General features: G+C 42.8%; 1 protein-coding gene across 4 annotated transcripts in view; it reads left to right on the top strand.

Annotated features, from left to right (window-relative positions):
• Positions 1–14,126, top strand: part of Veph1 (ventricular zone expressed PH domain containing 1) — a 213,456-nt gene that overhangs the window by 56,858 nt on the left and 142,472 nt on the right. For all 4 annotated transcript variants that reach the window (XM_021158192.2, XM_021158191.2, XM_029474775.1 and 1 more), the window contains exons 5-6: positions 4,164–4,330; positions 13,466–13,675. In XM_021158192.2, the coding sequence (XP_021013851.2) occupies positions 4,164–4,330; positions 13,466–13,675 (377 nt within the window). The remainder of the gene's footprint in view (positions 1–4,163; positions 4,331–13,465; positions 13,676–14,126) is intronic.

Below are 14,126 nucleotides of genomic sequence, written 5' to 3'. Positions count from 1 at the left end.
GGGAAGCTGGACTTTTCTGGTGCCCCTGAGGATTAGTTGCTGTAACCTGAAGTGCTAGCGCTTTGGGGGGTGAGGAGCACAGAGTTACGGGGCAAATTATCATTTTGGCATTTGGTGTGAGCTTTCATTACTCCACAACCCCTGAAGTTATGGAAAACTTTTTTTTTCACTTTTCCTTTGGATACTTTCTCAAGACCAAGCTATAGAAAATGATTCCGTGACTCCAAAATAACCTAGGCCATTAAGAACTTCTAAGACTCTCAAAGTCAATCCTGACTAACTAGTCTCCTCTGGTGGAGCAACTAAAAAACACAGTACAGCAGGGTCAAAACCCAGTAAAACAGGAAAGTGAGGGTGGGAATATAGTGGCTTTAGGTGCTTGGGTATTCTTGATGTATCCTATCAAGTTCCTGTTTTAAATTTACATTAGTGACTCTGTGTGTGTGTGTGTGTGTGTGTGTGTGTGTGTGTGTCTGTAAACCTGCCCCCTCCCCCAGTGCAAAGTACCTAGATAGGTGTTGATAGGTCATAATAATAGTGATAAAAATTAAAACATTTGAATAAACTCCAAATAAAGCAAGAAAACTACACGGATCTAGAGGGAACCAACCACTCCCAGAGGTTAAGCCCCTGAGCTGATACAAGTCCCCAATACACAAAGGAGATGGAGGGGGAGGGTTACCAGTCACAGCCTGATCATGATGGCAAGACTACTACCCTCATGCCAGGCCTCTCAGAAGGCTGCCTCTTGGATTTCCATAGGTAAATTCCTCTGCTCCTGACAGAGACTCACGAGTGACTTCCCTTGCCTGAGTGCCCTTACGCATCTGGAATGCACATGCATGTACCATCCAGCACCATAAAAATGAATCCACAGTTAAACATAGCTAGACACGGAGGGAATCAACACAAAGTCAAAAGGCATCAGGCCCCTGCTCAAGAGCTTCACTTATTTGAGATCATGGCTAAAGACAGGGTATGTTTGAAACCGTTAAAGTCATCAGAAAGCGATGGCAATATGAGACAATACGATATTGTTTAAAGGGCAGTGTGGAGCCACAGCTTTGTAAGGAGCTTCTCTCCTAAGGCTGTGGGCCCAAGTTCAGTTTCTAGAGTCCACATTAAGAAGCCTGATATGGTGCTGTGAGGCCCTAATGCCAGTACAGAGAGCCTCTGAGATCCCTGGCCAGACAGCGAAGCCTATTGGGCAAGTTAAGGCCCACAAGAGACCCTGTCTGAAAAAGCAATGTGGAAGAACTGGATAAAAATGCTTACTGTTCTTTCAGTGTCTGTGGATGGTAGCATGGTTACCTGAACTGTATGGCTAATGTCCAATTACAAGTGAGCACATACCATGTGTGTCTTTCTGGGCCTGGGTTACCTCACTCAGGACGATCTTTTCTAGTTCCATCCATTTGCCTGCAAATTTCACGACATCTTTGTTTTTAATAGCTGAGTAATATTGCATTGTGTAAATGTACCACACTTGATCCATTCTTCAGTTGATGGACACCTGAGTTGTTTCTAGTTTCTGGCTATTACAAATAAGGCTGCTATGAACATAGTGCAGCAGGTGTTTCTGTAGTTTGGTGGAGCATCTTTTGAGTATATGCCCCGGAGTGGTATGGCTAGATCTGGGCTTCAGAAGACAGAAGATAACAAGTCTGAGTGATTTCGGGCCTTTTTCTGATGATTTCTTCTGGAAGCTATAGAAAATAATGTCTTTCAGCCATAGAGTACATTAACAAAATGGTGCCCCAGGGTAGAGGGGCAAACAGGAAGAATAAAAATAAGAGGCCGATTTGAATGAAAACCAGCATAATAGCGAATGGAATAAAATAGTTTGCAAAGAGTTCTGCATGTAATTAATTCATTCATGTAAAATTATAAAGCAGGAAAAGAGCTCTAAGATGATAATGGATCCACACATGTAACTAAGGTATAAAACCCTCCACAACAATGAGAAATACTAACTTCACAGGGATGATTGCCTCTGAGGAGAAAAAAAAAAAATTGGTCAGGAAACACTTATGGCACGAGGCAAAGTTTTGGTGCAGCTGGGTGGCAGGCACATCATTGTCGCTTTTATCATTTCTTATGCTCGTATGTGGGCTGGAGACATTCGTTATCTAAAACAAAATGTGACTTAGAAGTGGAATATTTTTACAGAATTTCTACATTCAGATTTCTTCATCAGTTTTGAACTGAAAAATAAAGTAAGCTCTTTGGCACTTATTTTGGGTTTATTTCGTTGAAATTGAAGTCAGTCGAAAATGACTAATCTAGGGATTTCCCCCCGAGGGCCTTTGTTGGAGATAGTAGTAAAAAGCCATACAGCAGATTCCTGTCCCAGATTCTAGCTACAGCCCCGTTCAGTGTGACCCTTCCCATCAGCTGACCAGTGTGCAGACACAGCTGAGTTCCATGACCTAATGTGTTCTACATCAATTATGTACTGAACCAAAATTCCCCAGATTTAAGGAGAAACACTATACAAAAACAAGCAGAAACCTAACAAAATATATTGTTTGGTATTAAATTGTTATAAAATAGTGATGGGAACAGCATCATTTTTAAAATTTACTCTAATTTTATACATCCAGGTGTTTTGTGTGCAAGTGCATGGCTGGTGCCTGTGGAGGCCAAAAGAGGGTGCTGTATCCTCTTTAACTGTGAGGTTTCGAGCCACAATGTGGGTGCTGGGACTCAATCTCTAGTCCTTGGAAGAGCAGCCAGTGCTCTTAAATGCTGTGCCATCTCTTGTCCCAGGGCAAACTTCTTTATGTGTAGTTGTTAGCTTCACTTTGAGACAAGGTCCTGCTATGTGGCCCAAGCTTGTCTTGAACTCAGTACGTAGTCCAGTGAACTTGTGGTCATCCTCCTGTCTCAGTCTCCCAAGTACTGAGGTGGAAGATGTGTACCACACCACACCTGGCTCTTACAAACTATTTTTTTTTAATTTATTTCCAAATTTTTCTTTCTGTGGATGTCTTGCTAAGACATGTTCGAAACTACTCTACGAAAAGGAAGTCTTAACATTCCTTACCCAAATACATTAAATTTGTCTGCTTTCACTGAATATTAATACTCATATTCTAGAAACTCAAGCTTTCTCTCCTTGATGTTCATAATGAAATGTCTTTTGTGAATTCACACATCCTCTCCACTTAATGAAGGTTTACATATGTATACTTTCTGCTTGTTTGATTCTTCCTGTGTATACTTTCCATAATAAAGCCGATTTTAAAGAAAAACTAAACCACAGACTGTGTTGGGGTGAATATGGCCATTTGAAGAGTGCTTGCCTGGCATGTGTGGAGCCCTTGGTTCAATCCTAGCATCAAAAGCTGTAAATAGAATCAAGACAGTTTTCTTCGAGAAACCTCTAGAACCCAAATTCTCTGGGACACTTAATAAGTACCCGACTGGACACTGGGGTGAAACATCTATACGTAAAGCCACAAGCAGCTGCTTCCCACATGCTACAGCTTATGGAAATTTTTTTCCTTCAGGTTTTGCCACTTTAAATCCAGGTGTCACACATGTCTTTGAGCAAATCACATGTGACAAACAAGCTAAGTGCAAATTTCCTCTGTTGAAACGGTGTAAAAACTGAGGATTTAAATTTGTGGTGCTACCTTTTAAATTATCCCTAAGACTAAGGCACCGTCTCCAAATGTCTCTTGTCTAAGCAAGTCTCCCACCCCTCAGGAATGTGAGCGCATTCCTCAGAACATTTTTTTTGGTTCAGTTTCATTTAGGTTTATGCTTATAACACTGCTCGCTTTTCATTTCAACATCAACCAAATGTTGCTTCTTACCAGGAGTTCTTTCTGGGAACTGTCTTGTCGGGGGGTGTGGTCTGCTTACTGTCATGCACGCCTGTATCCCCTGAGGAGCATTACTCAGGAAGAAAAATTCACTGAATAATACTGATTGTATCATTAAATATCCTCCCCTTTCAAATCAGTTGGAATGGCGCTCTACTGACTAACTTTTACAGAATGAGACTTACAGAACTTTTACATGTAACGGAGCTTTTAGCTATTGGCTGTGCTGCTTAATTGCAAAGATTATTATATTGACAATAATATTATTTCCATTGCTTTGGAGTTGATAAAGTCACTGCTGATGCCTTTATTTTGTCCCCCACCCCCCAATAGGAAATGCCATGCTGTTAAGGGTATTACCTGCTGTATATGAAAAGCAGCCCCAACCAATCAACAGACACCTGGCAGAACTCCTGGCCTTGATGTCTCAATTGGAGCAGACAGAACAGTACCATCTACTAAGGCTTCTTCACGTAGCAGCAAAGAGAAAAGATGTAGAGGTAAAAAGTACACTTTTACCAAACGCACGCACTGTGGTGGCCCACGCAGCAGACAGGCTTCTGGATAATTTGAGCAAGATTATATGTGCTTAGGATTTCCTTGCAAGCAGAAGCTCTACTTACAATATATTTGTATGAAGTGTGTGTGTGTGTGTGTGTGTATGTGTATGCATGAGAGTATGTGTGTGTACATGAGGGGGTGTGTACATAAGAGGTTTGTATGTGTGCATGAGGGAATATGTATGTATATGAGGGGTATGTATGTATACATGAGTATGTGTGTGTACGTACATGAGGTTTTGTGAGTGTGTGTGTGTGTGTGTGTGTGTGTGTGTGTGTGTGTACATGAATGAGGGTGTGTGATGGTAAATAAACAATCAAACTTTATATGAGACTTGGTCCAAGGGATCAAATAATGAAAATAAAATATCTCCCTTTTAATCTCTCAGACAGAAGTTGGATGCTGTGTGAGAAGGTAGTAGATGTAGATTTCTCAGGGTTATAAACTCTGCCTTAGGGGGAGATGGTACATGAGGTCCTCTAAAGGGAGTAGTACTCAGGCTAAAGCCTTAAAAATGCACAGTCTGTGCTGGGAGAGCAGAGGAACAAGGGGCCTCCAGGAAGAGGAGCAGGGTTAGGCGTCCCAGACACCAAGTAAGGCCTGATTCCCCAGGATAGAAAACCAGGAAGTGGACACATACCTCAGCTGCACTCCCAGAGATCCTTGCTCCATAGGTCAGGCTCAAGCCATAGGCTGTTACTTCCTTGGGGATCATAAATTAAAGAACAAGGTCAGAGGACTGTCAGAGGGCTGGGTTTTCTCTGCTGCCTGTGTGCATCTTCACTTTTGTCCTTAGGATAATAATAATAACAATATTATTTTCAATAACTATTACAATAACTATTATTGTCACTGTTACAATGTGACGCTTCTAGTTTACTATAAACTCTTTAAAGATCATAGGACTTATGTCTACATATTCACAACTAGTCCCTAACTTTATAACTGGACTGATAATAAAACTTCAATAGCTCACCAGATAAAGTACCCGTTGAATAAGCATAAGGACCTGAGTTCAATTCCCAGCCCCACATAAAAACCCAAGTATGGTAGCATTTGCTTTCAATACTTCAGCATTAAGGAGGCAAAGACCTAATAGCCCTGGAGCTCACTGGTCAGTTGGCTTAGCTCAATTGCCAAGTCCCAGATCCCTGCAGAAAAACCCTGTCTCAACAGAGAGGATAAACAGCCCTTGAAGCACAACACCTGAAGGTGACCTCTGGTCTCCACACAAACACACACATGCATGTGCACATATATGAACACATACACTCATGCAGATATAAATACAAAAAGTGGTTGGATTAAGAGATTATTAAATGAGTGAGTGAATGAATGAATGAGTGAGTGAGTGAATGAATGAGAGAGGAACCAAAGGAAGTAGACGCTTTAGTGAGCCAGCAAGAGTTGTGGTATGATCTCTAAAGGGGAAACACAACTCAAGAGAAGTAAAAGAGAAGTGAAATCTAGAGAAGTGAAAAAGACTTGCGATGGGAAATGACCCTGGATTTGGCAGTCTGGAATCACCAGTGACCCCAAAGGAAAAATGTGTGGAGTTGCGGTGAGGAGAGGCAGCCACTTACTGTGGGTTCCAGGTAGAAGGAAGGGTTAGGAAGTGACCATGTAAGTGTGAACTGCCAATCAGAACCCCCCCCCCCAAAAACAGCAAAAATGAATAACAGAATAAATATAAAGAAGTGGAAGATGTGAGAGAAAAATACAATATAAACCAAGATACTAGAGGACCTTAGGGAATGTCGTCCAGATCACAAATACAGGAGTCAACTCCAGAAAGGCTGAAGGACAGAAAGGCCGGGGAACATCCGGTATAGCTGGGTTAAGGAACACAACTGCAGGATCTTTGAGCCACTTAATAGCAGGCCCACTGAATGGGCACAATACTGTGGTTTATTCATTATTGCTACCACTTCAGAAAAACAGCACAAATTCAACAATTAAAAAACACACAGACAGGCTTAGTCAAAATCCGAAATGTGTCAACAGGGCTGATTCTTTCTGTAGGCTCCGTGATGAGTCAGTTCTCTTGCCTTTTCTGACTTCCAGAGGCTAGTAGCATTGTAGACTCATGACCAACATCACTTTTGCCTCTATGTTTCTTTCCATATCTTCTCTGACTCTGGCCTACCACCTGTCTCCTTCAGATCCGTATAATTCATTGAGATCACCCATATACTCCAAGGGAATATCCTCATCTCAAGATCACATCTACACAGGTGATCACAACCAGCTTTGGGGTTGTGTTGTTGTTGTTGTTGTTGCTGTTGTTTATTTGTTTGTTTGCTGTTGTTTTATGCTACATAAGGTAGCATTCTCACAGACTCATAGAAGAAAGGGCTTATGAGTTCTCTATGGAAACGATTGTTAGGACCACCATGGATGCAGTTGGAGAGGAGTGACTGAGAAGATAGGGAACTAAAGCAAAACAAATGTGTGGTTCTATCTAGACTAACGTGATCTGTGTTAGCTCATCTCCCATGCAGTAAGAACTGAGTATGGAGAAGAATAGAGCCACTGCAGGCTGATATAGCATGCCCTGAAGTCACCTACCCAATGCAAAGAGGTCCAAGAGTGAGGGTGATTTCACATGTGAAGTCACAGTGGTTGTGTGAGAATGTCACAGTTGCTGAGAGGCTCAGGGAAGGGCAATGAGTGCCCTTATTCACCATCACTTCTTGGCCTCAAACCTTCCAAGAGCTAGTTCATGAGGCCTGCTAGCGGGTATTATCTCATGGGCAGTGGACATTCAAACACGTGCTATTTTCCTTCTGGAAGGCTCTTACCTCATGATTCTTACTCTTCTTGGCTTACTATCCCTGTCCTTCAGAAAGTAGCTAAAAATTCCAGAAGGTCCCCCAGGATCTCTTTCCTCCAATTCTTGGCCCCTCTCTTGTCTGAAGCACCCTGAGATTTGAAAGCCAAGTGCTCTGATAGCACCTTGCTTTATTCTAGTCACAGCCAACAAAGGATGCTGGCTTAGCACCTAGTCTAGTGTTTCTTTTGTGGATATTTTTCACATGAATAAATTAGAATTCTTGCCTAAATTTGCAGACAGCTTGACTATTTAAAATGGACTCTTCAACACAGAGTAGCTCACTTAATCCTATCAATTACTCTACAATGTATGTTAATCTTCCTCCATTTTACTTTGATCAAAATAGATGCTCCAAGTAGTTACCGGGCTTCATTTCACATACCTAGTGAAAAATAAGAAAGATTTTGAAGCCAGGCTGCCTGACGTGTACATTTTTCCTCTTTAGGTGCAAGCAGCTTCCCCTAGAGAAGGTTATAAGAGGGGGCTGGTTTTCTCAATCCTGGTCACAGTGGCCAAAGGGAACTGAGAGCAGTTGAGCTCATTTCCACAGGTAATGGCCACTGGGTGGGTGATTTGAAGTCACCCCTCATTCCATCCCACACAGTGAGCTTTTTATAATTTATAGGAAGAAAACCCAAAGTTTGGATCACTCACAGTGATGGGGAATGACTTGGTGAGGTGACATTTCACACTGGCCTCATGCTGATCAGCCCTCAGGCCTTCATCTGCTGAAGGTCCTATCTCCCTCTCTAAATCACAGTCAAACTGCCCTCCCTAAAGTCTCCACATACAGATAATCTGAATGGACACTTGTCATGGTTCCAAAGCTTCATAGATAAGGCCAGGTGGTAACTAAAATCTGATGTGATTATATCCAAGAAATCTTTTCACATACGGGGGGGGGGTGGTGGTGGAGAGAGACAGAGAGAGAGAGAGACAGACAGACAGATAGACAGACAGAGACAGAGAGACAGAGAGATACGATACAGAGACACAGAGACAGAGGCACAGAGAGTCGGAGACAGAGACACAGAGAACAGGACTGCGCCTTCTAAAGCAGACAGCTGTCCAGAGGATGCAGGAGAATGTGTGAGATAGATAATGACAAAAGACAGAAGTGGGCTGAAATGAGGAACAGGCTCTGGATGACGTAGTGTGTTCTGAGAGTGGACCCCACAGTGAAGAGATTAGGTCTAGGAGGCACTTAGAGTGACTGAGTGGACTTCACTGACCCAGATTTTAACCACTAAAAGAGGTCATGAGAGGGCACTGTCTAGTCAGCTGCTCCCATCCCTTCTCTTTGTATGAAAGTGGACCTTCCACTTGCCCCTCCCTTCTATGGTTCCGTTAGACCCTACCCTACCATAGGCAGTGACATACAGAATACCTACTTTCCCAGTAGTCAGGGGCATGATCATGGAGAGAGAGTTTACAGAGGGGCCTAGAGCTTTCTAGAAGCCAGCAACCAGAAATGCAGACCGCATTTTAACTTAATTCCCTCCAGATGAAATAAGCAGGTGGACATGGAGGGGTGTGATTCTGCATGTCAGGATAAAGGCTTGACATATGTCACCTGGAGGGGGAGATGGTTTGGGTTTCCACATGCTCACGTACTGGAATACGTTGTCCTAGCTGGTGGTGCTGCTTCAGAATGTTGCAGATATAGACCACTAAGGACAGTCCTCTGGGGGTTACATCTGCTTCGTGGTCTTCCATGATGTGAGAAACCCCAGTAGGCACTGAGCCTCCCAAACCATGCTTTCCACACCATGATGGTCTGAAATCCTTGAAAGCAGAAGTTCAAGCACACCGTCCCTCACGTTTCTTCTGCTGTTTTTCTTGTTGGAATAGCAACTACAACAGAGGTCATTAGAGATATCTCTAATGAGTGTACTTCCCTGGGATGGTTGGTTGGTTGGTTGGTTGGTTGGTTGGTTGGTTGGTTGATTGGTTGGTTGGGTTTGTTTTGTTTGTTGAATGCAAACTCATCACCTCCCGTCTGAGACCAGTGAGAGAACATGACTTTCAGGACTGGTCAGTAGTATGCCTAAAAAACCAAAACAAAACAAACAAACAAACTCTTCCTGGGCTGGAGAGATGGCTCAGTGTTTAAGATCACTGACTGCTCTTCCAAAGGTCCTAAGTTCAATTCCCAGCAACCACATGCTGGCTCACAGCCATCTGGAATAAGATCTACTGCCCTCTTCCAGTGTGTCTGAAGACAGCTACAATGTACTCACATAAATAAAATAAATAAATCTTTAAAAAACAAACAAACAAACAAACAAAAAACCCCTCTTCCTTGGACCATGATATAGTTCGGGGATAAAGTATGTCTCTTGTTAACCCTTCCTTTCCCATAAAGGGAGGCCTCATTCAAGGCCCCATAGAGACAATTTCTCTACACAAAGCTTATGGTTCATGAATTTTAGCATCTACACACCTGTAAGCTCAAAGAGTACATGGATAGTCAGGCAAGTTCTTAACCTTCATCAATAATACTGGGTATGATTCTTTATAGGACACTATTCTTCTCAGATAGAGAGGCCATTCCTGGCTAGTGACTCAAGGTCAGCATCCCCAGGGGAACCGCAGGATCCATTTATAGGAAGAGTCTGTGTGGTCAGTTTTCCAAGTTGCCTTTATAAGAATAAAGTCAGTGTTTTCTTGGCTGTCACGGGACATCCTGGGTCTAGCTAGCAAGTAGAACAGAATTTATTAATGTGTGTGCATACATGTTATTAGCCCCAGGCATGGGCTTCTGGCCCCAGGCATGCAAAGATGAGTGACAGAGAGAGGCAAGTGAAAGTCTTCCCTCCTCACTATTCAGACCCAGAGGAACTGGTCATTTCCTGGGTTTCACACAACAGAGTAGAACATTCCTATTCTCGTGCCAAATCTTACAACACCGCATACATCATCCACCAGGCCAGTCGCCATGCCCACAATGCCCAGGGGTCATTTGGCATAATTACTTGAAGTCATTTACAAAACATGAAGAAGATTGAGCAAAGGAATAGAGAGACGACGCTTTAGAAGCAGTCTGCACAGAAGAACCTCTTTACCAGAACATCATTGTGGAGGAAAGAAGTCATAAACAAAAGGAATGGCAGTCATTTTCAAAGATTTCTAGAAATTAATGAAGTCTGGATTAACTAGAAAATTTTGCCAGAGGACTAATTTAAGTGTTAGTACACCACACACACACACACACATTGCCTTCTACTTAATATACAGGTCTTGAAATGTCAATAATTTTCAGATGACCCTGTTCTTAAGGTACCCTTGGCTTTGCAGAGAGGTTTCCACAAACTTTCAACTCTGTTGTGAGGCCACATTATGAACTGCTATGAGGGGGTGGAAAGAAAAACAACTAGTGTCCAGGAAAAACCAGAGTTCAAGGCTGGGATTCACTCCGGCTGCTTGCTTTGGACAGTTTTGTTCATGCTTCCCCTTCTTGTGCCCCACCTTAAACCCACCCCTCACTAAATACAGCCCAGGGCACTAGAGCCTAGGAATTTTCCTAGACACCTTAAACCTGCCCCTGATGCTTCTGCACGACTGGGTCCGTTCATTCCAGCACAAGCCACTCTAAGAGTATGACTGACTAGAGCCCTTCTGAGTCATTTGCTTGCTTATTTTACATTTTAAAAAAAATCAGGATTCAGGAATCGATAAAAAGGAATGGGTTTGTTTGCACTTTAGGTGAGAATTAAAGAGCAAAAGTTCTTAGTTTTCTCTACCTTTCCTATTGCAATTGTACAATTTATCGTAGGAAATGTGGAACAAAGGCCAGAAAATGCTTGTAAGTAGATTTAGCTGTGAGATGAGCTGTCAGAACTGCGAGAAATTTCCCTGAGGGGATCCCCTCCTGGAAACAGGGCTTCAAGCTATTCTCATTCTTAACATATATTATGGAGATTTTTTTTTTTTTGGATCTACATTACACTGTTAAGTGACCTCATATTCCTGAGAGGTTGCTTAAATTAGCCTGGGATAGCCAGGTGGAACAAGGTAAGGGTAGAAAAAAAGAGGGTTGAGTCATCTCTCCCTACTTCATATAAGCAGGGCAGAGATGCTAAATCAAAATTAAGCATCTCAGACTGTTGCAAGGCTCATTTACCAGGCAGGAGGATTATATCTTAAAGGCTGCTGAATATTTGGGTATCTGGTTGCAGGGTGCTAGCCCAGGCCCTCTGTCTATAGGGTGGGCAGAAATTCAAATGAGGAAGCAGGTACTTCCTTCTGCTTTCAGCAGTGGGTACCAGGAAGTTTGGCCATGGGGGAGAGGAAGCAGAAAGACCCTAAGTGAAGATGCTTAAGGCCCCGGCATTGGGCTTCTGGCTCTGGATCATGAGGGAATCTTGATAGCATCAAACTGAAGTTTTAGGACAAGGTATTCTGGGGGCAGTTAAGAGGTTAGCTCATGAGGGATGGGGAGACAAGCCAGGCAAGGAGGCCATTGGAGAATTCTTTCAGAGGCATGCCACAAGGGGAAGAGAGCCATGTCTGCTTCCTCTGTGCCTGCCATCTGCATTGTCTCTGTGACTGCTCTGCTCACAGCAGACATGGGACTCTCTGCCAGACATGAAGTCAACCCAATGAGGTGGCCCTGGAGACGGGACCCTGTATATGGAAATTGAAATTCTCCTGCCAGGGTACCACTTTGCTTTCATGTATTGGACAAACTTTGAAATATCTTGCTTTTCTATCATCATCATAATAAACTTAGCTTTATTAGGATTCACAGAGAAATACTCCGCTCTTGTTTCATGTATAAAGTCATGGTTGCTGTTGACAGTATTCAAGATGGTTCTGCTTTCTGGGCCTTCTATGGCTTCATCCACATCCCTCAGGGAATGGGGGAATTTATTTTCATGGTGCCTGCTTGTCTGCTTTTAAAAATCTTTTTTTCCTTTACTCTTTTTCTCCTCATTTCTTTTTCTCTCCTTCTATCCTTCCACCCCTCCCTTTCCTTTTTCCTTTTTTATATGAAGGGACAGGCGGATGACATAGTCTTGTGGGCTTGGGCTATGCAGTTGGAGTTAAAACACAAAATCGGCATGTTTAGAAACACCAGGTGTCACACTCCTTGTTGTTCCAGAAACAGGACCTGAAGGGCAAGGGCTGGGAAATAGAGTTTTCTAGAATGAGCAGGAAATGTGTGAGCATTTTCCATTTCCAAATGCCTCAGGTCAGGTATGTTGCCCTGACCCAGAGCGGTTGGCTGACACTTTTGCTGTATGCACCAGAGACCTCTCATGGTATCTCCTGAAGGACATGCAATCCCTCCCAAATACACAGGCAACATTTATAGAACTGCGGATGTATGACTTCTCAGGAACTAGCCATGTTCTTATCTTCCAAAGGACTTGAATGAGTGAATAATGAATGAATGAATGAATGAATGAATGAAGTTTAAATCTATACAGAGGATGATTTTAGTTATCTCAAAACTACCTGGTTTATCCCAGTTAGTAATTCTACCCATGGCTTCCTTTCCATATGTGTGTATTAGTCACTACATTCCACAGAATGTCATATTTTCTAGTAGGAATTATTTAATTCTTATATTCATAAAGGCATTACTAAGCACTGGGATTATGGTGGAAGTCATTTTGCTTTAATAATTATATCTTATCTTGACATTCTCTAGTAAAACTGGAGACTGAGAATAACTGAGAAACCCTTCCAGCTTACCATGAACCTTCCAGCTCTCTTGTCCCTACCATGAAGCATTTTTGAACAGAATTTCCCCAAACTGGAGGCTTTAGTAAAATCAACACGGGCCTCTTACTCACTGGCTGTCCTTCAACCGCAGCTCTGGTAGTTGCTGGAAGAATGCTTTTTGTGTAGCTCATCAAAGCTTGGTTTGGGCATCAGTGACATGGGAACTTTGTGGACTTCACATTTCAATAGCAGATTGTGCCTTATAAAGAACACAGACTTGGGTGCAGATGGTTTTATTGTAAAGTTTAGATTCCAACGTCAGGAGATTTACCATGAGTTTAATAACCCCAGGATTTTTGCCTCCTGATTTAGTATTCAATATGTTGCTGTCCATGTCCCTGTAATCTTAGCACTCAGAAGGCCTAGTCGGGAAAATTGTTTTAAACTGAGTCTAGCTAGACTACAGTATGAGACTGTCTCAACAAAGGTTTCTCTGGAAAGTGATTCTGATTTGACTAACATTTCTCTTTATCATTTCTTTCTCCCTCCCTCCTCTCCTCTCTCTGTGCAGGTGGTTCAGAAATGTGTTCCTTTCCTGATCAGAAGTTTGAAGAATTCAACCTATAATGACATCATCCTAAACATTCTCATAGAAATAGCAGGCCATGAGCCACTGGCCTTGAACAGTTTCCTCCCGATGCTGAAAGAGATTGCAGAGCAATTCCCCTACCTCACTGGACAGATGGCGAGGATCTTTGGTGCTGTTGGTCATGTGGATGAAGTAAGTTTGGCAACTCTCCTCCCCTCCCTCCCTCCCTCCCTCTCTCCCTCTTTCCCTCCCTCCCTCCCTCCCTCCCTCCCTCCCTCCCTCCTTCCTTCCTTCCTTCCTTCCTTCCTTCCTTCCTTCCTTCCTTCCTCTTTTCCTTTTTGGCTTCCTTCTTACTTCCCTTCCTTCCTTGAGTCATTCTTTGCTTTCTGTCTCCTTGAATCCTTTAGAAACATCTCTAACCTCCAAAGTTGTCCAGGCATTTCTGAGAGTCCATGTCTCTTTTGAAACTTTTGTGTCACCATGACCCTCTGGATCAATGTAACATGGGTCTGTAGAAGGTTCCAGAATTAAGAATTCTATTGCTAGTGTGTCCCTTGATGTAGAAACAGGATTAAAATAGAAGAAAACATTTTGACATACTCAAGACCACTTTGTAATACCAACAGCTCTTAGCAGGGGCTCA

This window comes from Mus caroli, chromosome 3 (genome assembly GCF_900094665.2).
Source record: "Mus caroli chromosome 3, CAROLI_EIJ_v1.1, whole genome shotgun sequence".
In the NCBI taxonomy this organism is placed as follows: Eukaryota; Metazoa; Chordata; class Mammalia; order Rodentia; family Muridae; genus Mus; species Mus caroli.
This window is presented reverse-complemented; position numbering and strand designations above follow the sequence as displayed.